We start from the raw sequence: 24,688 nt of genomic DNA on the forward strand, positions 1-24,688 counted from the left end.
TGCGGTGTATAAATAGGAAAATTATATTTATGGAAAGGGATGTTCCTATTTTCATCAGAGAAATGTTGGAGGGTTTGGAAAGGTCAGTTGCTGGAGCGAAGTGATTGCATGATCCCAACCAGCAGAGCTGGGAACTGGACTGCCTCCTCCAGCTACACATTCGGGCTGCAGGCATAGCTGTCAACCTTCCCTTTTTTGTGGGAAATTCCTTTATTCCAGTGCCATTTCCCACTGCTATCCCGGATTGTTAGATATCCTGTAGACTGTCCCCGGGACAGGTGAGGCTCCTCATCCCTTATTTTCCAGTCTGCTGATCCCTTATTCTCAAATCTGAAAGTTGACAGCTATGGCTGTAGGGTGGCATCGTCCCAGCTTTCTGAAAATATTTACTGATGAGGAAACCAGTGACTGCACATCAGATCACAAGGAGACTTATTTGTCCAACATTCTGGATATCATATAAGATGCCAGGTAGATTCCAATGATACAAAAAAATTTGAGGGACAGCGCAAGGAGGCGCATCCAGCCTCGCAGCCTCCCAGGGCCCAACCCACAGTCAGCGAGCTCCGATGCTCAGAGAGGCAGGAAACGGGGCCAGCCAGGGGGACTCGAGAGCGGCTGCACTTTCCTGTCCCCGCCGAGGAGAGCGGAGGAGCAGCGGCCCCGTGGCCTGGCGAGTTTCCCCGGAGAGGAGCCGGATTCCGGTGCAGGGACGGAGCGAGGAGTCCGAGGTGCAGGAGGCGGGGGGGGGAGGAGGGGGAGAGCAGGTGGGCCTGGCAGGATCAGGCCCCGAGTGGAGTCAGAGGCTGCAGGGCGCCCCCCCCAACCGGGCAGGAAGGGGAAGGGGCGCAGCTGAGGGGCAGGGCATCTGCAGGAGGGCACAGGGGCAAACATGGCTCAGGCTGGCACGGACCCTGCCGGAGACCCTGGGGAGCTGCTCCCTTCAGTCCTGAGCTCAAGGGGCAGAATGAGGGGTCCAAGGCAGCTGCTGCTTCCCGATGGACGATGCATATAGTCGCTCACGGATCAGCGGCGTAGCTGGGGCTTTTGCCGCCCCTCTCCCTGTCCCTCTGCAGGGAGCCCCGTCCTCTTCCACGGTCCTCCCCACGGCGGAGAGGAAAGGGGAGGCAGGGGGGAATGGATGAGCAGTGCAACAGAGAGGTGTCCCTCTCACTCTCCAGCCCCTCCTGCCCCCTTCCTCTGGCAGTGCCATTGATAAACCTATTGCCCTCCTTCGTGAATTGGTCGCCTTTGAAAGCTCTCTTTGCCGCCACCACCATCACCGCATCTTGTGGCAATGATGTCCATCAGATTCATTTTGCAAGGAAATGGCTTCTTTTGCCTGCCCCAAATCAAGATACACTGTGCCTACACATGGAGGTTCTGTTGTTCTGTCAAAGCTAATAAAACATCTAATAGATCTATTTCCTGGAGAACGCATCTGATCTTTTCCCAAGCTATCAAAGTTAGTGACCTCTTGTGTCTGCGTGTAAATCAGTGAGAGAGGCTTAAGCCTGTTTCGTTAAATGTTTTATTTCCACCTTAGTAAGGCAGCAGAGTTTTGAGATGAAGGCTGAGGGTTGAAGTGGGTGACAGTTTTGAGAATGCAGAGGAAAGGAGGATTCTTAAGAAGTGTGGCATATGGAAATGAATTAATGATAATAAATATGTTGAAGACAGTATTGTAAAAGACTGAGGAAGGCAAAATTGAAATTAGCTATTCATGTTCAGATTATTACTCATTTCATTTATATACTGCTTCATATTTTTAAGGGAAAAATTCTTAAAGCAATTAAAGGGAAATCTCATTGCAGTTTGTGTCCATAGGATGTTGAGAACATTAACTCTGTAGATCCAGGAGTTCTCTCCTCTTGATAGTCTCAGATTTGATTGTTCTTTCTGATAGAGCAGGAGGAACATTTTTGGGCTTAAAGCTGCATTGATTCGGAGGCCACATTCCAGTGAGCTTTGTGGCCAATGTATGCACGTGCATGCACACAGAAAAGAGATGCAGACCATAAAGTCACATGCACACACGCCAGAGGTGCTGCACACACACACACCAGACATGCCATCTAGCATACATACAAGTCTTGCAAACACAATCAGCATGTTTAGACCTTCCAACCCCAGTGCTGGGGTGAGGAAAAATAAGAGCACAAGAAGACTCTGCTGAATTAGCAAGGAAATCTGTGGGGAAAAGTCCCTTCAGATTGTTCTTTAGAAATCCTCTTTAAAGAGCAGCCAGAGGGATCATTTATTTCCAGAGCAGGGCTTTTACCCCATTTCAGCACTGTGCTGCTTTGTGGTGAAATTGGAGTTTAAAAGACTTTGAGAGACTACTTTGAAGTGAATTTGATAACTACAGTCGAAAAAAGAGTAATCTGGGATGCAAGTAAAGTGGTCATGAGTCGGTTTCTGATACAACAGAATGCAATAAAAAAGAGAACCCAAAATGAGAAAAAAGATAAAATTTTGGAGAAAATAAAAGAAGGAGAGAAAAAATTAAGATCGAAACCAAAGTCACAGGAGATTCTGAGAGAAATTAAATTATATCAAGTACAATATTTGAAACTGATAAATCAGGAAATTGATTGGAAAATTAAACAAATGAGACAAAAGACTTTTGAATCAGCCAATAAATGTGGAAAACTGCTAGCGTGGCAGTTGAAAAAAGACAGAAGCTGAATACGGTTACAAATCTTGAGGTTGAAGGGAGAAACATTCAGAATCCTGTGGAGATTAGAAAGTGCTTCCAGAGATACTTTAAACAACTCTATACCCAGGGGCCACAGAATGAGACTGAGATAGACCAATTTTTAAGAACTAATGGATTACAAAAAATATCTCAAGAAAACAAGACAATATTGAACTATAAAATAACAGAACAGGAGATTGAAGGTGCCATTCAAAACATGCAATTAGGCAAGTCTCCAGGACCGGACGGATTAACCTCCAAGTATTATAAGACTTTGAAAGACTATTTTATCCAACCATTAAAGGAGGTGTGCAACGAGATTCTGGAGGGAAAGAAGGCGCCGGAGTCGTGGAAAGAAGCTTTCATCACACTAATACCAAAATCTGAATCTGAAAAGACACAACTCAAGAACTACCGTCCCATATCCCTTTTAAATGTGGATTACAACATTTTTGCAGATATTTTAGCCAATAGATTAAAAAGAGTTTTAAATGAAGTGATACATAAAGATCAGGTAGGCTTTCTCCCAGGCAGACATCTTTCTGATAATACAAGGAACATTATTGACATTTTGGAGTTACTGCTAACGAACATTAACACAAAAGCAGTTTTAATCTTTATTGACGCGGAGAAGGCCTTTGATAATATTTCTTGGAATTTTATGAAGAAAAATCTTAAGGGAATGGGAGTGGGACGGTGGGTTGAAAATGGTATAGAAGCAATTTATTCAGAACAAAAAGCAAAGTTGATAGTTAATAATGTGGTGTCAGAAGAGTTTAGAATAGAAAAAGGAACATGACAGGGCTGCCCTATCTCTCCATTGCTATTTATTTCGGTCCTGGAGGTGCTCTTGAACATGATTAGAAGGGACCGGCTGATTCAGGGAATTAGGGTCGGAGCTAAACAATATAAACTTAAGGCTTTTGCAGATGACTTGGTTTTGACATTACAGGAGCCAGAATCCAGTACGAAAAGGGTATTAGAATTGATTCAAAAATTTGGTCATGTGGCAGGATTTAAACTGAACAAGCAAAAAACTAAGGTTTTAGAGAAAAAATTGACAACAATGGAAAAAGAAAGGTTTCAGAAGGAGACAGACTTAAATGTGGTTAAGAAAGTGAAATACCTAGGGATTAACATGACGGCTAAAAATTTGAATTTATTTAAAGATAACTATGAGAAATGCTGGTCAGAAGTCAAAAAAGATCTAGAAATTTGGTCAAAATTGAAGCTTTCCTTGTTGGGTCGAATTGCAGCCATAAAGATGAATGTATTGCCAAAAATGCTGTTTTTGTTTCAAACTTTACAGATTGTGGACAAGATGGACTGTTTCAAGAGGTGGCAAAGAGATATTTCCAAATTTGTCTGGCAGGGCAAAAAGCCCAGAATAAAATTTAAAATATTGACTGATACTAAAGAAAGAGGGGGGTTTGCCCTGCCAGACATGAAGCTGTATTATGAATCAGCAGCATTTTGCTGGTTGAAAGATTGGCTACTTCTTGAGAACACTGACATTTTGGACTTGGAAGGGTTCAACAATACTTTTGGGTGGCATGCATATTTGTGGTACGACAAGGTAAAAGCTAACAGAGCATTCAAAAACCATATTGTCAGGAAAGCTGTGTTTAATGTCTGGACAAGATATAAAGACTTATTGGAAAACAAGACCCCAAGGTGGCTATCACCTATGGAGGCTAAGGCTCTGAAAAAACTCAATATGGAGGCCAAGTGGCCGAAATATTGGGAGATACTAGAACAAGATCGAGACGCATTGAGATTGCAGAGTTTTGAGAAATTAAAAGCTAAAGTGCGAGATTGGTTACATTATCATTAAATTAGAGAGGCCTTTAACTTGGATAAAGAATTTGGCTTCCAGGTGGAAAAATCGAAATTAGAAACAGAATTCTTAGAACCTAAAACTAAGATACTTTCGAGAATGTACAACTTGTTGTTAAAATGGAATACTCAGGATGAAACAGTCAAATCAGCTATGATTAAATGGGCACAGGACATTGGTCATAACATTATGTTTGCTGACTGGGAAGAGTTGTGGACCACTGATATGAAGTTTATGGTATGCGATGCCTTAAGAGAAAATATTATGAAAATGATCTATAGGTGGTACATGACCCCAGTCAAGCTTGCAAAAATTTATCACCTGCCTGATAACAAATGCTGGAAATGTAAAGAAACTGAGGGAACAATCTTTCACCTCTGGTGGACATGCCCAAAGGTTAAGGCCTTCTGGGAAATGATATATAATGAACTAAAAAAGGTATTTAAACATACCTTCCCTAAGAAACCAGAGGCCTTCCTTTTGGGCATTGTCGGCCAATTGGTGTCAAAGAAAGATAGAACACTTTTTATGTATGCAACAACTGCAGCAAGAATACTCATCGCAAAGTATTGGAAGACACAAGATTTGCCCACCTTGGAAGAATGGCAGATGCAAGTGATCGACTACATGGAATTGGCAGAAATGACTGGCAGAATCCGAGACCGGGGAGAAGAGTCGGTGGAAGAGGACTGGAAGAAGTTCAAAGAATACCTCCAAAAACATTCTAAAATGTTTGAATGTTAAAATGATGTTGGATATAAAAATAATATGGCATCAGTGACATGGTAAAAAGAAATATGTAAAAATGATTTGAGAAAAAAGGGGTAAGATCAGAGTATTGTTATGTCGAGACTAAACAAATGATACAAGGGATTAAGTTATAAAGAACATGTGATAAATGGTTTTAAAAGGTAAAGAAACCAAAGGCATAATAGGTTGAAATCTATAATAGGGTATAAGATTGGAAAGAGGGTAGGAAATTGCTGAATTTGATTGTGTAAAGGGGAACACAGAAAAGGGAGATGTGAGGAAGTCAGGAAAGAGGGTTTTAAAGATAGTAAGTGAGGAATAATTTTTTCTCTGTTTTTTGTCTTTTTTGTCATTTTTGGTTCGTGTTATTTTTGATTGTCTCTTTTTTCTCTTTCTTTTTGATTGTGATATTTGTTTTATTACGTAAAACCTTAATAAATATTTATATATAAAAAAATGAAAAAAAAATGTGCTTTTGTTTTCATTCTTGGGTTTTATTTTACTTTGTGTTTATTTCTTTTCCAGGAGGGTGGCGTAAAAATGGAAGAGCAGAGACCCAGGAGACCCATTCAAAGGGAGAGACTGGAGTGCAAAGGAAATAAACCTCCTGCCGGCCAAGTTGGGACCATCAGGGATCTTCTGCCTCAGGCAGATTTATGTCAAATTAAGCAGGAGGCAGAGGAGGGGCAGCCGCAGCACCACTGGGATGCCCAGAAGCAGGATTGCCTGAAGACGATGCAGCCGCCTCGTTCAGGGTGGGAAACCCCACAGGCTCCCAGTCCTCCCCACTCCGGGGATGGTGTCCTCTCCTTCAGGGGAGCTGCAGATGCCAGGCAGAGGCCCAGTGGGAGAGCAGGGGGAGCAGACCAGACCCTGCTCCCAGACACTGAGGGACTTCTTGGAAAGGTAAGTGCCCTCCTCTCACCTGGGTTTCCAGCACCTAGAGGTCACAGGTCCACTGCCTCTAGACATTGAGGTTCTGTTTAGCTATGGTGGTGAATATTTTTTCTTCTCCATGCAATGGCCACCCATGTATTCAGAGCAGACCTTTGTAGATTAACTCTTAAGTTCTATGGGGTCTACTCTCAGGCCACTAATGTGCATACCATGCCAGCCTTAGGAAGGGAGGTGGGACAGGCAGGTGAAAGGAATTGGCAAAGGTGTTTGAAAATGGGTGGGGGATCTTGGGAAGGGGGTGCCCAATTGGGGCTTCTCCAGGGGCAGCAGAATGTCTTGGGCAGGAGAATCCCTGCAGGGGCTCTCAGACTCCCTTGGCTTCTTCTTCTTCCCTCCCTCCCAGGAAGCTGCAACTTGCTCTGGCTTCTGCGCTCCTCAGGAAGCTGAACCTGCAAACCTAGCTGAGACTGAACCTGCAACCCTGGCCAGGATGGAGGGAGGAAGATGGACAGTTGACCTGGTCAGGCTGTCTCCCGCATCCCTCCCCACAACCTCTGAGCATTCCCTCCCAGGACCCTTGGAGAAATCTGGTGAGTTCCAGGGGAGAGGAGATGGGGAGAGGGATAGATGGAAGGTGGAGGGAGAAAGAGGAAAAGATGGAGAGGAGACAAATGGAAGGAAGTTCCTGACATTAAGAAGGAAAAAGTGAGGCCTTCTCCAAAGCAGCTCTTTTTTTCTTGAATCCTTTTCCTAAAGTAGTGGGGGCAGATTTTCTTCCTCCAGGCTTTGAAATCTTAGGTGTTATTTCCACGGCAGGAATAATTGATGGTAATGATGTTGCACACCAATCCTGAAAAATCGGTGAAGTGGGATGGAAATGTTTCCCATAATTATTTATAATTAATGTACATAAATTGTTTCTATTACTCTTATTTGTTATAGACGGGGTCAGAATGATACATTCCACTAGCATCAAAACACAATAGATGCATGCACCTCCCCAGTTTGGTGGACTTAAGGGACAAAGGACACGTTATCATGATACACAATTCCTGTGGCTGGAGGCTCTACACTTAGGATTGGGCATATAAAGTCCAAGAGCGTCTGGTATTATAAGCAAATTGTGTAAAATTGCCAATCTTACAGACTGGGGCTGTTTGTGTGAGTGAGTGGGATAATAATTTGAGCACCCCTGTGTAATGGCTTGGTTCTCCCGCACAGACGTGAGACAACTCCAGTAGTAATTATCTCAGGTTTATTGCTCAAACTCACAAATCACTGTGGAGCTCAGTCTTCAGCCTGTTCATCCCAGCTTGCAGATGCCGAGCCCTCCAGCAAAGAAGCCCCCACTTTCGCTTTCTTTTCCCCTCTTCTCGCAGATTCTCTCGAGCCTACGATTTTTTGGACAGGCTATTTCGGGGGCTCTGTGTCAGAGCTCAAACTGGAGATAAGAGTCTGTGCCCCCCCCCCCGTCGGCACCTCTTCCTGCTCTTTGTTCTTTGCTCCTGCTGCAGCTTGGCTGCTCCTCCCCTGCTTCACATTCCAACCTAATCACATCTCTTGCGTTCTCAGACTCTGTCAGCGGAGCCACGAGAGGCTTGAGATTCACGGAGCTGACACCCTGTAATTTTGTCCGTCCCTAAGCTTCCATGGAGATACTGTGGTACAACCCTGGTGCAAATTTCAAAATAAGTACACAAAGACAACAAAGAGACTCAGAGGTTTATAGTGGCACCACGTATCCTGCTCAAAATTCCACTTTGTCAGACTGCAGCCCACAAAAGCTTAGGCCATAATACATTTATCTGCCTTTAAGGGCTGCAAAAGATGAATAAACAGAAGCATAGTTCATCTATGGAATCCATCCTACAAGAGACAGTGACAGCCAGCAACATGGATAGCTTGAAAAGAAGGATAAGACTGACGTCTCTGCTCTGCCCTCGTGGTCCAGGCAATAATGCTTCTTAATACTAGTTTCTGGAAAGCACAGGAAGGCAGAGAAAACTCTTGTGCTCCAATCCTGCTTGCTGGTTTCCCACAGGCATGTGGTTGGCCTCTGTGAGAAGAGGATGCTGGACTAGGTGGGCCTTTGCTGATCCAGCAGACTCTTCTTAGCTTCCAATATATTGCAATATTTTTACAGTTAAATGTAGCACTTAAGTTTTATTTATTTCACAATGGAGACACTGTTACTCGAGCCTGAGATCATTTCTTCACTTCAGAAAGAAAAAATAGATGTGTCTAATAAGCCAATTCCACCATAGATCTGTATTATAAAACGATGTTGCTTTATTAAGTTTGAAACGAGTGATCATGTGTTGCTACTGCCATTATCTCATCTGCTTTTCAAAAAATATGGAACCTAGAGAGGACAGTGGAGAATGAAGGTGTTAAAATGAGAGAAGGTGCAGTTTGGAATTGACATCTGTTCAGTTCCCTTTTTGTCATTCTTGAAAGTCTAACAGGTTTTTTTTTCCTCCCAGACTCCCAAACAGGTGAGGAAGATGAAAGTCAGAATTCTATGGAGCCACCCGTCAATTCATTGGGAAGAACAAAGAAACTGAGGATACAAGAACAAACTCACAAAGGAGGGAAACTATTTGAATGTATGAAGTGTGAAACGAGCTTTAGTCATAGTCAAGCACTTAGAATACACCAACGTACTCACACAGGGGAGAAACCATTTGAATGTATTGAATGTGAAAAGAGCTTCAATACCACTGGGAAACTTAGAATACACCAAAAAATTCACACAGGGGAGAAACCATTTAAATGTATGGAGTGCGGTAAGAGCTTCAGTGATAGTGGATCACTTAGAATACACCAATGTACTCACACGGGAGAAAAACCATTTAAATGTATTGAATGTGGAAAAAGCTTCAGTGAAAGTGGACATCTTAGAAGACACCAACGAACTCACACAGGGGAGAAACCATTTAAATGTATTGAATGTGGAAAGAGCTACAGTCAAAGTGGAGAACTTAGAATACACCAACGAACACACACAGGGGAGAAACCATTTAAATGTGTGGATTGTGGAAAGAGCTACAGTCAAAGTGGAGGCCTTAGAATACACCAACGAACTCACACAGGGGAAAAACCATTTAAATGTATGGAATGTGGAAAGAGCTTCAGTGATAGTGGATCACTTAGAATACACCAACGAACTCACACAGGGGAGAAACCATTTAAATGTGTGGATTGTGGAAAGAGCTTCAGTGAAAGTGGAAAACTTAGAATACATCAACGAACTCACACAGGGGAGAAACCATTTGAATGTGTGGATTGTGGAAAGAGCTTCAGTCGAAGTGGGACACTTAGAAAACATCAACGAACTCACACAGGGGAGAAACCATTTAAATGTATTGAATGTGGAAAGAGCTACAGTCAAAGTGGAGAACTTAGAATACACCAACGAACTCACACAGGGGAGAAACCATTTAAATGTATGGAATGTGGAAAGAGCTACACTCGAAGTGGAGAACTTAGAAGACATCAACAAACTCACACAGGGGAAAAACCATTTAAATGTATTGAATGTGGAAAGAGCTACAGTCGAAGTGAAGAACTTAGAAGACATCAACGAATTCACACAGGGGAGAAACCATTTAAATGTATGCAGTGTGGAAAGAGCTTCCATAAAAGTGGAGTACTTAGAATACATCAACAAACTCACACAGGGGAGAAACCATTTAAATGTATTGAATGTGGAAAGAGCGACAGTCGAAGTGGAGAACTTAGAAGACATCAACGAACTCAGGGGAGAAACCATTTAAATGTTTAGATTGTGGAAAGAGCTTCAGTGAAAGTGGAAAACTTAGAATACATCAACGAACTCACACAGGGGAGAAACCATTTAAATGTTTAGATTGTGGAAAGAGCTTCAGTGAAAGTGGAAAACTTAGAATACATCAACGAACTCACACAGGGGGAAAACCACAGATACATTAATAAACTGCATAGGTGTTTTTTACCTTTCTTTCTATGCTTCCTTGCAATACTGACAAAATCAAACCATGCCAATGCTTTCAGCCCCAGAAGAGGAGTTCCCCTTGGTGTCAAAAGAAAGCAATCTGGTGCCACATTTCCCAGCAGTTACTTTAACACACGCTACCTGGGGCTGCAACATCAACAACTTTTTCCAGGGAGTCTTCTCTTCTCATGAGGTGGCCAAAATATTGAAACCTCAGCTTCAGCATGTGTCCTTCCAGTGAGCACTCAGGGCTGATCGCCTGCAGAATGGGTAGGTTTGATCTTCTTGCAGTCCATGGGACTCTCAAGAGTCTCCTCCAGCACCATAATTCAAAAGCATCAATTCTTCGGCGATCAGCCTTCTTTATCGTCCCGCTCTCACTTGCATACCTCACTACTGGGAAAACCATAGCTTTAACTATACGGACCTTTGTTGGCAAGGTGATGTCTCTGCTTTTTAAGATGCTGTCTAGGTTTGTCATTGCTTTTCTCCCAAGAAGCAGGCGCTTTTTAATTTCGTGACTGCTGTCACTATCTGCAGTGATCATGGAGCCCAAGAAAGTAAAATCTCTCACTGCCTCCATTTCTTCCCCTTCTATTTGCCAGGAGGTGATGGGACCAGTGGCCATCATCTTCGGTTTTTTGATGTTGAGCTTCAGACCATATTTTGCGGTCTCCTCTTTCACCCTCATTAAGAGGTTAATTCCTCCTCGCTTTCTGCCATCAAGGTTGTGTCATCTGCATATCTGAGGTTGTTGATATTTCTTCTGGCAATCTTAATTCTGGCTTGGGATTCATCCACTCCAGCCTTTCGCATGTTGAATTCCGCATATAAGTTAAATAAGCGGGGAGCAATATACAGCCTTGTTGTACTCTTTCCCAATTTTGAACCAATCAGTTGTTCCATATCCAATTCTAACTGTAGCTTCTTGTCCCACATATAGATTTCTTATGTTAAGGAAATTAGGGGGGGGCACATCTTTAAAGTTAATGAATGTTACAGATATTATGCCTGAATGTATCCTTTCAACTTGACAGCTCAGGGAAGTTACTGTATTTTTTGCTCTATAAGACTCACTTTTTCCCTCCTAAAAAGTAAGGGGAAATGTGTGTGGGTCTTATGGAGCGAATGCAGGCTGCACAGCTATCACAGAAGCCAGAACAGCAAGAGGGATTGCTACTTTCACTGCGCAGCGATCCCTCTTGCTGTTCTGGCTTCTGAGATTCAGAATACTTTTTTTCTTGTTCTCCTCCTCCAAAAACTAGGTGCGTCTTGTGGTCTGGTGCATCTTATAGAGCAAAAAATACGGTACCTAGCTTTAAAAATAATATAAAATCAACTCCTTTGCCAGTTTCCTCCATTCCAAAGCTATTTTCCTCTTGAAAAAGGACTCCAGGGTGTGTCCAGGGGTGACAATTGCTGAGCTGGGCCAAGGAAAGCCTAATCCCATCACCAAACTTGCCAAGGGGCCAGACATGCAAAGGAAGTTCTATTGTACTTTGGGTGATGGGACTTCAGAGGTGTTTGCCTATGCTAATCTTATACCTGAGTCTTGCCCTGACATGGGCATGCTTATGCTAATCTTGTACCAAGGACTTGTCTGGACATGTTTGCCAAGGTTGGACTAGTGTAACCCCTGTCTACCCCTCCGCTATTGTGACATGTCAGTGATGTAACAATCATATAGCAATGATGCTCTACGAACTGTATTCTGGGATATGGTGGGAAAGTTTTAAAAGTCTTTGTCACCCCATGCTGTTGCGCAATAAACTTTGGTCTACAGCTATTTGCTCCAGTTGGTGGCTGGATTCCTTCCTTTATTCCGCAAGGGACATGCGGGCTCTTCCCAATGAGCTGGTTTGACTGAACAGCCTCACACCTAGATTTTTCCATAACACTTAGGAGACAGATGAGGTGATCAGGCACTCCCATTTCTTTAAGAACTTGCCATAGTTTGCTGTGGTCGACACAGTCAAAGGCTTTTATGTAGTCAGTGAAGCAGAAGTAGATGTTTTTATGGAACTCCCTAGCTTTCTCCATAATCCAGCGCATGTTTGTAATTTGGTCTCTGGTTCCTCTGCCCCTTCGAAATCCAGCTTGAACTTCTGGGAGTTCTAAGTCCACATACTGCTTAAGCCTGCCTTGTAGAACTTTAAGCATAACCTTGCTAGTGTGTGAAATGAGCGCAATTGTGCGGTAGTTGGAACATTCTTTGGCACTGCCCTTCTTTGGGATTGGGATGTAGACTGACCTTCGCCAATCCTTTGGCCACTGCTGAGTTTTCCAAAGTTGCTGGCATATTGAGTTTAGCACCTTAACAGCATCATCTTTTAAAATTTTGGTTCTCAAGGAAGAGGCAGCCCAGGAATACAAGGCAGGAATTAACCTTGAATCTTGCTAACAAAATCCTTTCATAGCTTTTTGTGAGGGTTTTGTGGCTGCTAATCTTAAAGCCAGGATGAGCACTAAGAATTGGGCATCATTTCCTCTGTTATTAAAAATAAAATACTTGTTCTGCTTCTAAAGAAACCCTTTAGAATGCATTCTTATTCTTTTTTCATAAAAAAATTCAAACAGCTGTGCAAAGGTGCTCCTGTGCAATGCAATGTCAGAATAACAAAATAATGAAACATCTCACAAGAGCCTTGTTTTTTAAATATACAGCTAAAAAACCTTAAAACTCCAACAAGACTTACCAAATAGAAATCTACCGTATTTTTCGCTCTATAACACGCACCTGACCATAACACGCACGTAGTTTTTAGAGGAGGAAAACAAGAAAAAAAATATTCTGAATCAAATGTTGTACTAAACTATTTATTAAACAACCGGTATATCAGAATCATATTACAACCATGTAAAGTGAACAGCAGTCAACAGTGGCATTAAGAACCATCCTCACTGTCATTAACAAATGAAGAGAGCATTTTAGGTTCGAGTACTCTTCTAGTCTTCTGTGAACCCCAAGAACTCATCAGTGCTAGAGTCAGAATCTATGAAGTTCAGCTGCTCACAATCACTGGCATCACTTTCTTCGCCATCTTCATATAAAATCTCATCTTCTTTTGCATCCAAACCATTGCTAATGCCACATTTTTTGAATGACTATGCAACGATTTCCTCCTTCACCGAGTGCCATGATGTTTTCACCCATTCACAAACTTGAGTGATAGTGGGCCTCTTCATTCGTCCAGTAGGTGTCAGATCATGATTACCAGCAGCCATCCATTTGTTCCACTCTTCTCGCATAAAGACCTTAAATGGCTTGTTGATGGAAACGTCGAGAGGTTGCAACTGGCTGGTAAGACCTCCAGGAATTACAGCTAGATGAGTCTTCGCTTCTTTAAAACACTTTTTTGTAGTTTCGCTAATATGTGCTCTAAACTGGTCCAGTACTAATAAGGCAGGTTTTTTCAAAAGCCCTCCAGGACGTTTGGACCACACTTTTTCAACCCATACTCTCATTCCATTTTCGTCCATCCATCCTTTCTCATGAACATGTACAACAATTCCTCGTGGAATCACTTCTTTTGGAAATGTTTTCCTTTTGAAAATTAACATGGGTGGCAATTTGGTGCCGTCTGCACAGCAAGACAACACAACCGTGTAATGGGTTTTCTCATGTCCGGAGGTTTTCACAGCAATAGTTTTGGCACCTTTCAGATCCACAGTCCTATTAGATGGCACATCAAAGGTTAGCGGGACTTCATCCATATTCCCAATCTGGCCAATTTCAAATCCATTTCTCTTCCTAGCATCAATTACAAATTTATGAAAAGACAGAATCTTAGATTCATATTCTTCTGGCATTTTTTGTGCAATTCTAGTTTTCGTGCGCATAGCAAGGCCACATCGCTTCATAAATCTGTAGCACCATGATGGTGAGCCAGTAAAATCATGAATGCCTTTCTCTAAAGCAATGCGTTTGGCTTCATATATTATCATTTTTGTGGAGACTGTGATGCCATTATTCCGGTGATGTGTGATCCATTCTTTCATGGCCACGTCCAACTGTGGCCACTTTGCAGCATGTCCACGAAAAGTGTGCTTATTTTTATCTGCTTTTTGCAGCTGATCCTCCTGTTTCCTCCAATCTCTTATCATTCTTTCTGTTGGAGGTGGCCCAGAATGTCTCTCTGCTGCTCTGTTTCCATGCTCCTTAGCAAATTTTACTACCTCTAGCTTAAAAGGAATCTTATATGCTAGTCTTCTCTGCTTTATCATCCTTATCAGAACGGGGGAGGTTTTCTGCAAGAAAATACAGTTTTCTGCAAGAAAATGATGAAGGAACTGTCAGTAATGTATGGTATCTCCAATACAGTGATGAAGGAAGGGGGGGGGAGCTCACATTTCTCCTAGGCAAAGCAGCCAACTCCTATAGGCCTAGGTGCCTCCCCCCCATTAATATTTGAGGGAGTCATCCTCCCCCCATGCTGATGGGCATTGCCATTCATACAAGGTACCAGTGTGCATGCACTTTGTCTTGAGATCATTGCAATCTGTGAGATGGGGCTTACCTGTACCTGCCCCCCCTCAATATTTTATTGAAGTTGGAAGAGGGAGGGAGAGCTCACATTTGTTCTAGGCAAAACAGCCAATTCCTATGGGCCTAGGTGCCTCCCCCCCCATTAAATATTTGAGGGAGTCATCCCCCACTCCCCATTGTGGTATGTGAGGTGGGGCTTACCTGGCTGCCCCCCCCCCAATATTGTTTGAAGTTGGAAGAGGGAGGGAGGGAGGGAAGGAAGAGAGAGGGGGAACTCACATTTGTGCAGCTGCCTTGCCTCGAATGAGAGCGAAAAGAGGAGGAGGAGACGCAGGGACACGAGCCTTGTAAGCCGCTTTGTTTGAATTTACCGGTGAGGTGCTGGGGGATGGACGGAAGGGGATGCTCTCTTTGTCCCTCCTTCCGGCTCATTGTAAAGAAAGCAGAGTAAGAGCTGCTTACATGTGTGTAAGGGAGAGCCATAGAGAAGGCAGACACTGAGAAAGAGAGGCTGCGTTCCTTCTCCGACCTTGGCTTTTACACGTGCTCAGCTGTTGCCGGCTTCCGAGCTGCCTCTCTTCTCCCACCTCGCTGGAAAGCCATAGAGCAGGCAGGCACTCTGCGCTCAGCTGTTGCCGGCTTCCCAGCTACGGAGGAGGGGAGGACAAATCTATAGAGCAGGCAAGCAGGCAGACACTCTGCGCTCAGCTGTTGCCGGCTTCCCAGCTACGGAGGAGAGGAGGACAAATCTATAGAGCAGGCAAGCAGGCAGACACTCTGCGCTCAGCTGTTGCCGGCTTCCCAGCTACGGAGGAGGGGAGGACAGGCTGCCGGAAACCCATAGAGCAGGCAAGCAGACAGACACGCTGCGCTCCTCCCGCCTGCATTCGCTCCATAACACGCACACACATTTCCCTTTATCTTTTAGGGGGGAGAAACTGTGTGTTATGGTCCGAAAAGTACGGTAATAGCTGGCCCCCCAGGCACTAGGAGGCAACGTGATGTTCAAGGCTTCACCCCACCCCCAAACTCTGAGCTTTTGGTTTCTCTTTAGACACTCATCTGTGGTCGCCTGGAGCATTTGAGGGGAAAGAGAGAGAACATTGGGGCATACGAAGCAAACATAGAAAAAGAAAGTGACAACCTGCTTGTAAGTGTCATTGTTACTTGGAAGGGAACAAGTGCTATAAGTTTAATGTACATATAATGCGGTGCTTCAATGCATTGTAATAAAAATACTATAAAGGGAAGTTTCTCTTAGACTTAGGCAAGAGGTTCCATTCTGACAGAAGCCTCAGAGGAGGCTGGATCTTTCCTCATAACTCATCACTGGAGGCATAAGCTGCAGAGCTCTAACGGAAGGAAGCTTAAACTTGAGAAGCCAGTGTGTTCTTGCTGGAGATGGCTAGGAGAAGCAGCAGCAGCAGTTGCAAATAAGTCATGCAATGTTGAAGAAGCTTAGGATCTCCCTCTGGGAACAGGGATAGGAAAGCTGACTGAATTACATAAAGGACTGAACATTGTTTGCAATGTGCTACTTTATCATGCTTATCTTATTGTTAGACTGTTTAAGACTGTTCTGCAGTAAAGCTTCAAAACTTATTTTTGTGATGGAGTGAATTCATTTCCACACAAGGTCCAGATCAGGAGTTCCACGGAACAACTTTAACAGCAAGTACTTGAAGGGTACTTCAACAATTACTTCAACAAGTACTTGAAGGGACGCGGGTGGTGCTGGTTGTTAAACCACAGAGCCTACGGCTTGCCGATCAGAAGGTCCCTGGTCTGAATCCCCGTGGCGGGGTGAGCTCCCGTTGCTCCGTCCCTGCTCCTGCCAACCTAGCAGTTCGAAAGAACATCAAAGTGCAAGTAGGTAAACGGCGTTTCTGTGCGCTGCTCTGGTTCACCAGAAGTAGCTTAGTCATGCTGGCCACATGACCCGGAATCCGTACGCCTGCTCCCTCGGCCAGTAAAGCGAGATGTGCGCCACAACCCCAGAGTTGTCTACAACTGGGTCTAATGGTCAGGGGTCCCTTTACCTTTACCTTTACTTGAAGGACCAAACCAAGAATTACAACAATCTGTTCCTCAAACTGGTTCAGCCTCCACCACCTTTACTGCAGTCAACTGAAGGCAACCAACTATGCCCTGGGCCCCCCGATCTTTCTCACTGCCAATGAAAACTAATAAATGAAAAGGAATAGAAGCTACCCATGTCACACTGACACAAACACCTTGCATATGAACTTTGTAAAATAATGAAAGTGTACTACCCCTCCCCCCTGCTCGCTCTCCCCACCTCTCAATTCCCCAACCTTACACTGTATACAACATTAAAGTCTGTCTGTCTGTGAATTTTTATGATATCCAAACAGAGTAGCTTATAGTTAGGAAGCCAACACCCACCCTTCAGATGTGAAGGAAATAAGCAGCTATCCTATCCTAAAAGACATCTGAAGGCATCCGTGTTTAGGGAAGTTTTTGATATTTAATGCTGTATTGTTTTTAACACTTGATTGGAAGCCGCCCAGAGTGGCTGGGGAAACTCAGCCAGATGGGCGGGGTATAAATAATAAATTATGATGATGATAATGTAATGATTTTCCTCTGTTTCACTTCAGATAATTCAGTGGGGCCTCTTCTCAGTTCATTCTCTTCTGGATCAGTGCCTTAATCCTTTGAAGATTTTGTATATCACAGAATAGTCATTGAGGTGTCCCCAGATGTTGTTGTCAAGTTCCCATCAGCTTCAGCCAGCAGGGCAGACAGTCAAGGATGATAGAAACTCCACTCTGGACCCCACCACCTTGGCTCTGCTGCCCTATATGCTTCCCATTGAAAGAAATGTGAAAATAAATTTTGTACGCTATAGATTTATCCTGGTCTGGTGCATGCAATGTCTTTTGTTTTGCAGCTGTGTGATTTGTTCTCATATTGTATTGTGGTCGCCATTGGCTATAAACAATAAAATTTATAGATACAGTAGATTGAAATGCAAAAATAAGTAATAAAATATATAAAACGATTTTATATTTTTGGTCCTCACTCCCAAATGGTGTGTGTGTTTTTGGTTATACTGTGCTTTTGGTTGTATTGGGGGTGGGGTGGGGGGGTGGAGAAGTATGAAGGCCAAAATCGCTCCCCTCCTCTGCTAAATGGATGCAGGAGACCAGAGGCAGTGAATGAAAAAGCAGGGAAAGAGAAACCCTCCAAGTGCTATAACCTTGTTCCATTTCCCGGGCCGCTGCCAAGGGATCGAAGGAGACAAGAAACACCAGGGTGTGGTTCCACAGAGAAAAGGATTTATTTGAGATCTGCGCAGAGGCAACCAGTGGAATATCTTCCAAAGACTGGCGGCCCCTATACTGTGTTCAGCAAGCTCTCTTACACCTGGGAGCATACATTCGTCCCCCTAATCAGCTGGCAAGGTTACAACTTATTACCTTATATGGCATATGGCTATATTGCTAGCTAAGCTCCCCTCCCTCCCTCCTATGTGTTTTCTGCTTCTCTTGCATTACTGAAGCAGGAAGCAGGAAACAGCTTCTGGCCTAGATAGCTGAAGCAATTGCAGTTTTAACCACAGCTGCTGCTAGCTGCCTAACCACAACTGCAGCAGTTAGCTTGGGTCCTGATATTATTGAGATTAACCCTTCCCTCTCCCTTCAGTGCCACTGTTTAGAATTAGAGAATGGAGTTATCCAACCCCCGGCCCCCTGAAGGCAATCCTGTATAGGAAAGTTTTTTAATGTTTAATGTTTTATTATGTTTTTTATATATGTTGGAAACTGCCCAGAGTGGCTGGGGCAACGCAATAAGATGTGCGGTGTATAAATAGTAAAATTATATTTATGGAATGGGATGTCCCTATTTTCATCAGAGAAATGTTGGAGGGTTTGGAAAGGTCGGTGGCTGGAGCGAAGTGATTGCATGATCCCAACCAGCAGAGCTGGGAACTGGACTGCCTCCTCCAGCTACACATTCGGGCTGCAGGCATAGCTGTCAATCTTCCCTTTCTTTGCGGGAAATTCCCTTATTCCAGTGCCATTTCCCGCTGCTATCCCGGACTGTTAGATATCCCGTAGACTGTCCCCGGGAGAGGTGAGGCTGCTCATCCCTTCTTTTCCAGTCTGCTGATCCCTTATTTTCAAATCTGAAAGTTGACAGCTATGGCTGCAGGGTGGCATCGTCCCAGCTTTCTGAAAATATGTAGTGATGAGAAAACCAGTGACTGCACATCGGATCACAAGGAGACTTATTTGTGCAACATTCTGGATATCTTATAAGATGCCAGGTATATTCCAATGGGACGCAGGTGGCGCTGTGGGTTAAAGCCTCAGTGCCTAGGACTTGCCGATCGAAAGGTCGGCGGTTCGAATCCCTGCGGCGGGGTGCGCTCCCGCTGCTCGGTCCGCTCCCGCTGCTCGGTCCCAGCGCCTGCCAACCTAGCAGTTCGAAAGCACCTCCGGGTGCAAGTAGATAAATAGGGACCGCTTACCAGCGGGAAGGTAAACGGCGTTACCGTGTGCGGCTCTGGCTCACCAGATGCAGCTTTGTCACGCTGGCCACGTGACCTGGAAGTGTCTCCGGACAGCGCTGGCCCCTGGCCTCTTGAGTGAGATGGGCGCACAACCCTAGAGTCTGTCAAGACTGGCCCGTACGGGCAGGGGTACCTTTACCTTTTATATTCCAATGATACAATAAATTTTGAGGGACAGCGCAAGGGGGCGCATCCAGCCTCGCAGTCTCCCAGGGCCCAACCCACAGCCAGCGAGCTCCGATGCTCAGAGAGGCAGGAAACGGGGCCAGCCAGGGGGACTCGAGAGCGGCTGCACTTTCCTGTCCCCGCCGAGGAGAGCGGAGGAGCAGCGGCCCCGTGGCCTGGCGAGTTTCCCCGGAGAGGAGCCGGATTTCGCTGCAGGGAAGACTGTTTAAGACTGTTGTGCAGTAAAGGTTCAAAAAAATTATTCTTGTGATGGAGAGAACTCATTTCCCACACAAGGTCCAGATCAGGAATTCCATGGAACAACTTGAACAACAAGTACCTGAAGAACCAAACCACGATGTAGCCGTGCTCTTTCCATCCCTTTCCAAAATTGCAGCAAGCTGTTCCCCCTAATGGTTCTCCCTTCACTGCAGTCATCTGAAGGCACCAACTATGCCCTGTTCGCCCCGATCCTTCTCCGTATGAAGGCCCCCTCCTCTGCTGAATGGAGGCAGGAGACCAGAGGCAGCAAAGGAAAAAGCAGGGAAAGACAGACCCTCCAAGTGCCACTGTCTTCCAGGGATGTCCCTGATTTACAGAAGCTGTCGTCAGTTTCTGACTTGATGCCAGAGGGTATGGGGCTATCCGACCCCCAAGTTGTCTGAAGGTAATCCTGTATAGGAAATTTTAAAAATGTTTTCTTATGTTTTTATATATGTTGGTAGCTGCTTGGAGTGGCTGGGGCAACCTAATAAGATGTGTGGGGTATAAATAGTAAAATTATCATTATAAAACAGGACACCCCTATTTTCATCAGAGAGATGTTGGAGGGTATGGAAAGAGAACAGAGCCCAGCCCTGGCATCTGTTGCTGGAGCTAAGTGATCACATGACCTAGGCCAGCAGAGCTGGGAACTGGACTGCCTCCTCCAGCTGCTAGGCATTCAGGCAGCTGGGTGGCATCTTCCCAGCTTCATGAAATGGTATTTCAGGAAGATTTCCTGTAGAGGATTTGGAAACCAGGGACGGCATACTGATCGCAAGCAGACTTATTTGTGCAACATACTGAAGAGCTTTTAAAATGCCAGGTACATTCCAATGTTCTAATAAATGTTGAGAGACAGCTTTCCAAACAAAACCCACTTATTACAGAATTATTATTATTATTATTTATACCCCGCCCTCCCCAGCCAAGGGCGGGCTCAGGGCGGTTAACAAGCAATAATAAAAACAAGTTGAAGGATTACAACTTAAAAACAAAATTAAAATACATTAGAATATTGAAACATTAAAATATTAAAATGTAGCCTCATTGCAGGAAGAGAAAGGAAAAGAAAAAAGAAAGGGAGGGAGGGAGGGAATCAATTTAGCTCCAAGCCAAAGGCCAGGCGGAAGAACTCTGTCTAACAAGCCCTGAGGAAAGAAATCAGATCCTGCAGGACCCTGGTCTCATGAGGCAGAGCGTTCCACAAGGCCGGAGCCATAGTTGAAAAGGCCCTGTCTCTTTGTTAGGGACTTCAAGATATGGACCAGAAATGTAAAAACAGGCAGCAAGGTTTCTTAAAGGAACAAGTTTTTATTATAATGGATTTTTGTCAGACAAAAATACCAGTGGGTACATTCAGAGAAAAATGAGAGAATGCCCCCGAGAGTTGGGGGCAGATAGTTTTTATAACTTGAAGCAAAGCACAGTTCAGCCCCTCAACACCCCCCTTTAGCCAATAATTAACACTTCTTATGCATATTCATTAAAAGCTCTGCCAATCAGATTGGCGGTAGCCTTGGTCTGTTTCAAGCTGCTGCGTCCACTAGATGTCACGCTAGGCTTACTATCTGTCTGACCTGTTTTACAGATTCCCAGTAAAACCTCAACCACCTGTTTTCTTAGAAGTGACCCTGTGGGTCTAACAGCTTTTTGCTTGAGTCTACTTTTATGCTTCTGCGGTGAGCTAGCTTTCCTGTTTGTGTCAACCGTCTGCTACAGGTGTCAACTGTCTGACCACACTGGATTTTGCATAGCTGCAGTTGTGCTTTTGCAAGAGAAATATCTTTTGGCTTTTAGCTTGCTCTCTAAGATGCTCTAAAATGGCTTCTGGCTTAAGAGATGGCGTCAGTCTGGTTCCATCACTCCTTCATTCCCCCCTTTCCATCATGAAAATGCTGACCGGTTCCGGTTCATCATTTTCAGTTGATGGATCCATAAGCTTAATATCATAAAGAGCTAGGACATGGGTACGCGTAGCTGCATCAACTGAACGGCTTATCATGCAGCGTACAAGCTGAATAAGGCATGGCAAAAGGCAAGATAGTAGCAATAAAGTGAGGAAGAGAAACAAAATCACAAACAAAATCTCTTTCAACCATCCCCAACCGGGGAGCCAGGAAGAGAACCAATTCCACATACTGGGGAGTTCTCCCCCGGCCAAACTGATTTTGTGATACAAATCCGCCTGCTCTTTAATGCGGTTAACATTATTCTCAACACGGTCACTGTGGTTGTATATAGTTGCTAACTTCCTAATTTGCTCAATATTGGTCACCACCCGATGGTCTTGATTGATGTACACACAGCATGAGGTGTTCAAAAGAGTACAAACCCCTCCCTGGCTGGCCAGTAGGTAGTCCAGAGCCATTCTGTTCTGTAGGGTGATAGTGGCTGTCTGTCTGATCTCTATCTGAAGGGCCAGGAGGGCCTCAGCCGTGAGGTTGGCTATTTGGGCCATTTGCTCTACCTCCTGTTGCAGGGTGGTTAAAGCATCAGCTGTGGAGGCGGCAAAGGTGTCCAGGGATGCTGAGACATTTACTAGAGCCCGTTCCAAGTCAAAAACACCATATCTGGGGAAGATCACTCTGAGAGCAGAATGGAAGGCGGTACCTCTGACCACCAGGGGGTTCTCTGCAAAGGGATTTTCCGATCTGCGGTAGCGGCTGCGCCTCTCCCCTACAAGAGTGTTCTGTATCGTAAGCCCGGGGTTCACGGTTCCCAGACTGCAGGTCCCATACCAATTGCGGGGTAAGGTTTTATAAGCCGTGTGGCCGCAGAGCCAAAACCATCCCGGGGTCCACCGTGGTGTTGCTAGGGGAAGGGTAAACGGGATCTGGGACACATGGGTTAAATTATATACATATGAACACCCTGAGTAACTGCCCACAAACGTTTCAGCCGGAAGATCCATCTTAAACCAAAGGTTCTTCTGGAAATAAGCGACTGATAAGGGAGGTACACTCCTGTGGACGCACGGGCCTCCCTCTATAACCTTATCAAGGGTCCAAAAATGGTGCTGGGGAACTACGTAGGAGTAGTTCAGGTTCGGGGCCCAAGCCACCTGGCTCCGAAAATTAGTTTCATTCATAGAGAAGGGCACTCCCGTTATTGGGATCCCCTGCCCTAGATGCATAGGGACATGTATACATACCCAGCACTCAGACCTGTTCAAGCTCTTGGCTACAACCGATGTCATGTTCAGGAAGGTGTTGCCCTTCCACCCTGTGGCCATTTGAGAGAGGAATACAATCAGGAGGCAGGATGTGATCTGATTCCTCATCCTGATCCAAGAGGTTTGCTGTACCCCAGAACAAAGACGCGTAGTACCAGCACAGAAATACCACAAAAAGGGCGACGCCGAACCCAAAGGGGATGGGGGCCCACCAAGGCCAGGGCATGTGGGCTGCTAACTCCTGGCTCTACTGCGGCGTGCACAGCGTTCACACACGCGCCGTTCCCACTCAACACTGGGGAAAATATCTGTTTGGGACTGATATACTGCTATTCCTCGGGAGCTGTGAGGATGACAATAGACTCTGTAGAGTTCAAAGGCTGGCCCCACTCCCCGGATCAGGGTGAAGGGTCTATAGACCCACTCCTGAGCCTCAGAAGCTCTGTAGAGTAGCCACAAGGGGGCACTGGGGTGTTGACGTAGGATGAAGCTATAGTGGCCACACCTTAACGTGCCTTCCTGCAAACGGAAGCCTCTTCGAGCAACTGGTCGGGCAAACCACCTATAGCACTGCTGCTCTGACCAAGCCTCTTGATATGGGTCTAAAGGGGAGGGGCGCCTCTGCATAGGAGGGTTTTGCTCCTAATTACCCAAATACCACCGGCGGAGTCCTGCTTGGGCTTGAAGATAAGCAATGTCCAGGACCTCCGCTATCTCAGGGCCGTCAGCGTTCCAGGGTCTGTACCAGGGTCTGGATTCGTCTGGAGCTAGGAGCCCTGTTCGTCTCCCTGCCGGTCCTGGTGGGTGGTGGTCACCTAAGTGGCCTCTGACCAGGGCCAATGGAGGCTGAAACCCTGGGGTGGCAACCCTTATGCAGCCACAAGAATACCCCGCCACATCCAAGGGTATTAGGTGTGGAAGCACTAGGCCCACTAGTTCAGGTGTTTTTCTTGGGGTCTGGGAGGCTCGGGCTACCACGATAGTCAGGGGTGGGGCTGCAGGATTTACTGGCACCTGTTCAGCAATTTCAATGTATACCTGATTCAGACTCCCTCCCATGCGGCACCTGGACCACGGTTAGGGTCTGGTCTACCAAAAAGGGTTGATATCCGGCCCTGCTTCCCGATACAGCACCCGGATAAGATCTGGGGCGTGGTCTGTCAGATGGGGTTGGTACAAGGCTCTACCTCCTGACAACCAGCTGGTTATCCTCCCCCCGCAGCAGGAACGGTCTAGAATTCGATAGATTTCGACCGTTCCTGTTTCTGCTACTTCTCGCACCAGTAGTACCCACGTATGCTGCGTGGTGTCATGGACAATGATCCACAGTGGGGCAGTGGGATGCCTTACTGCGACAACCTCCTGACCTCCTTTTCCCCAACGGCCAGCAAAAACACCGTCTCTTACCACCGGCAGGGCGAACCACTTGTAGCAAAGGTCAGCGGGCCAATGGGGTTGATATGGCTCGGTAGGGTCAGGACAATCAGACATCGAGCAAATCAATACAAAACATAATAGCGAAAAGAGAAAGAAAAGAAGGTCCTTATGCGAGTTCTTGTGATGATCCGCTGCAGGATCTCGTTGCCCGTGGCCCAACGCGTTCCCGGTCGCGTCAGACACAAGGTGATGATCAGTCGCAGGATATCATTGCCCGTGGCCTAACGAGCTCCCGGTCGCGTCAGACACAAGGGTTTTTGGAGAGAGTCAGCTTCAGAGGGTCAGCAGGATGTCCTTTGCACGTCCAGACACCCTCTGACTTCTTCAGACGCGTGTGATGTACCCAGGGGATCACCTCGGCTACTTTCACCGCAGTTGGGGTGGACAGGAGGACGGTGTACGGACCTCGCCACTTGGGGATGAGGGGGTCGTGCCTCCACTCCTTTATGTAGACACTGTCACCCGGTTG

The 24,688-nt window shown here is 45.4% G+C and overlaps 1 protein-coding gene across 1 annotated transcript; it reads left to right on the forward strand.

Annotated features, from left to right (window-relative positions):
• Window positions 1-668: 668 nt before the first annotated feature.
• LOC309361185 (uncharacterized protein) lies at window positions 669-13,482 on the forward strand (the record flags this gene model as incomplete). The annotated part of the gene is made up of 5 exons (XM_081896136.1): window positions 669-731; window positions 5,811-6,191; window positions 6,586-6,772; window positions 8,666-8,795; window positions 13,353-13,482. The coding sequence occupies exons 2-5, from the start codon at window positions 5,826-5,828 to the stop codon at window positions 13,480-13,482; spliced, it is 813 nt and encodes a 270-aa protein (XP_081752262.1). The 5' UTR covers window positions 669-731; window positions 5,811-5,825.
• Between the last annotated feature and the right edge of the window lie 11,206 nt (window positions 13,483-24,688).

The sequence above is a fragment of the Podarcis melisellensis genome (assembly GCF_964234715.1).
Source record: "Podarcis melisellensis genome assembly, chromosome: 2".
NCBI lineage: Eukaryota > Metazoa > Chordata > Lepidosauria > Squamata > Lacertidae > Podarcis > Podarcis melisellensis.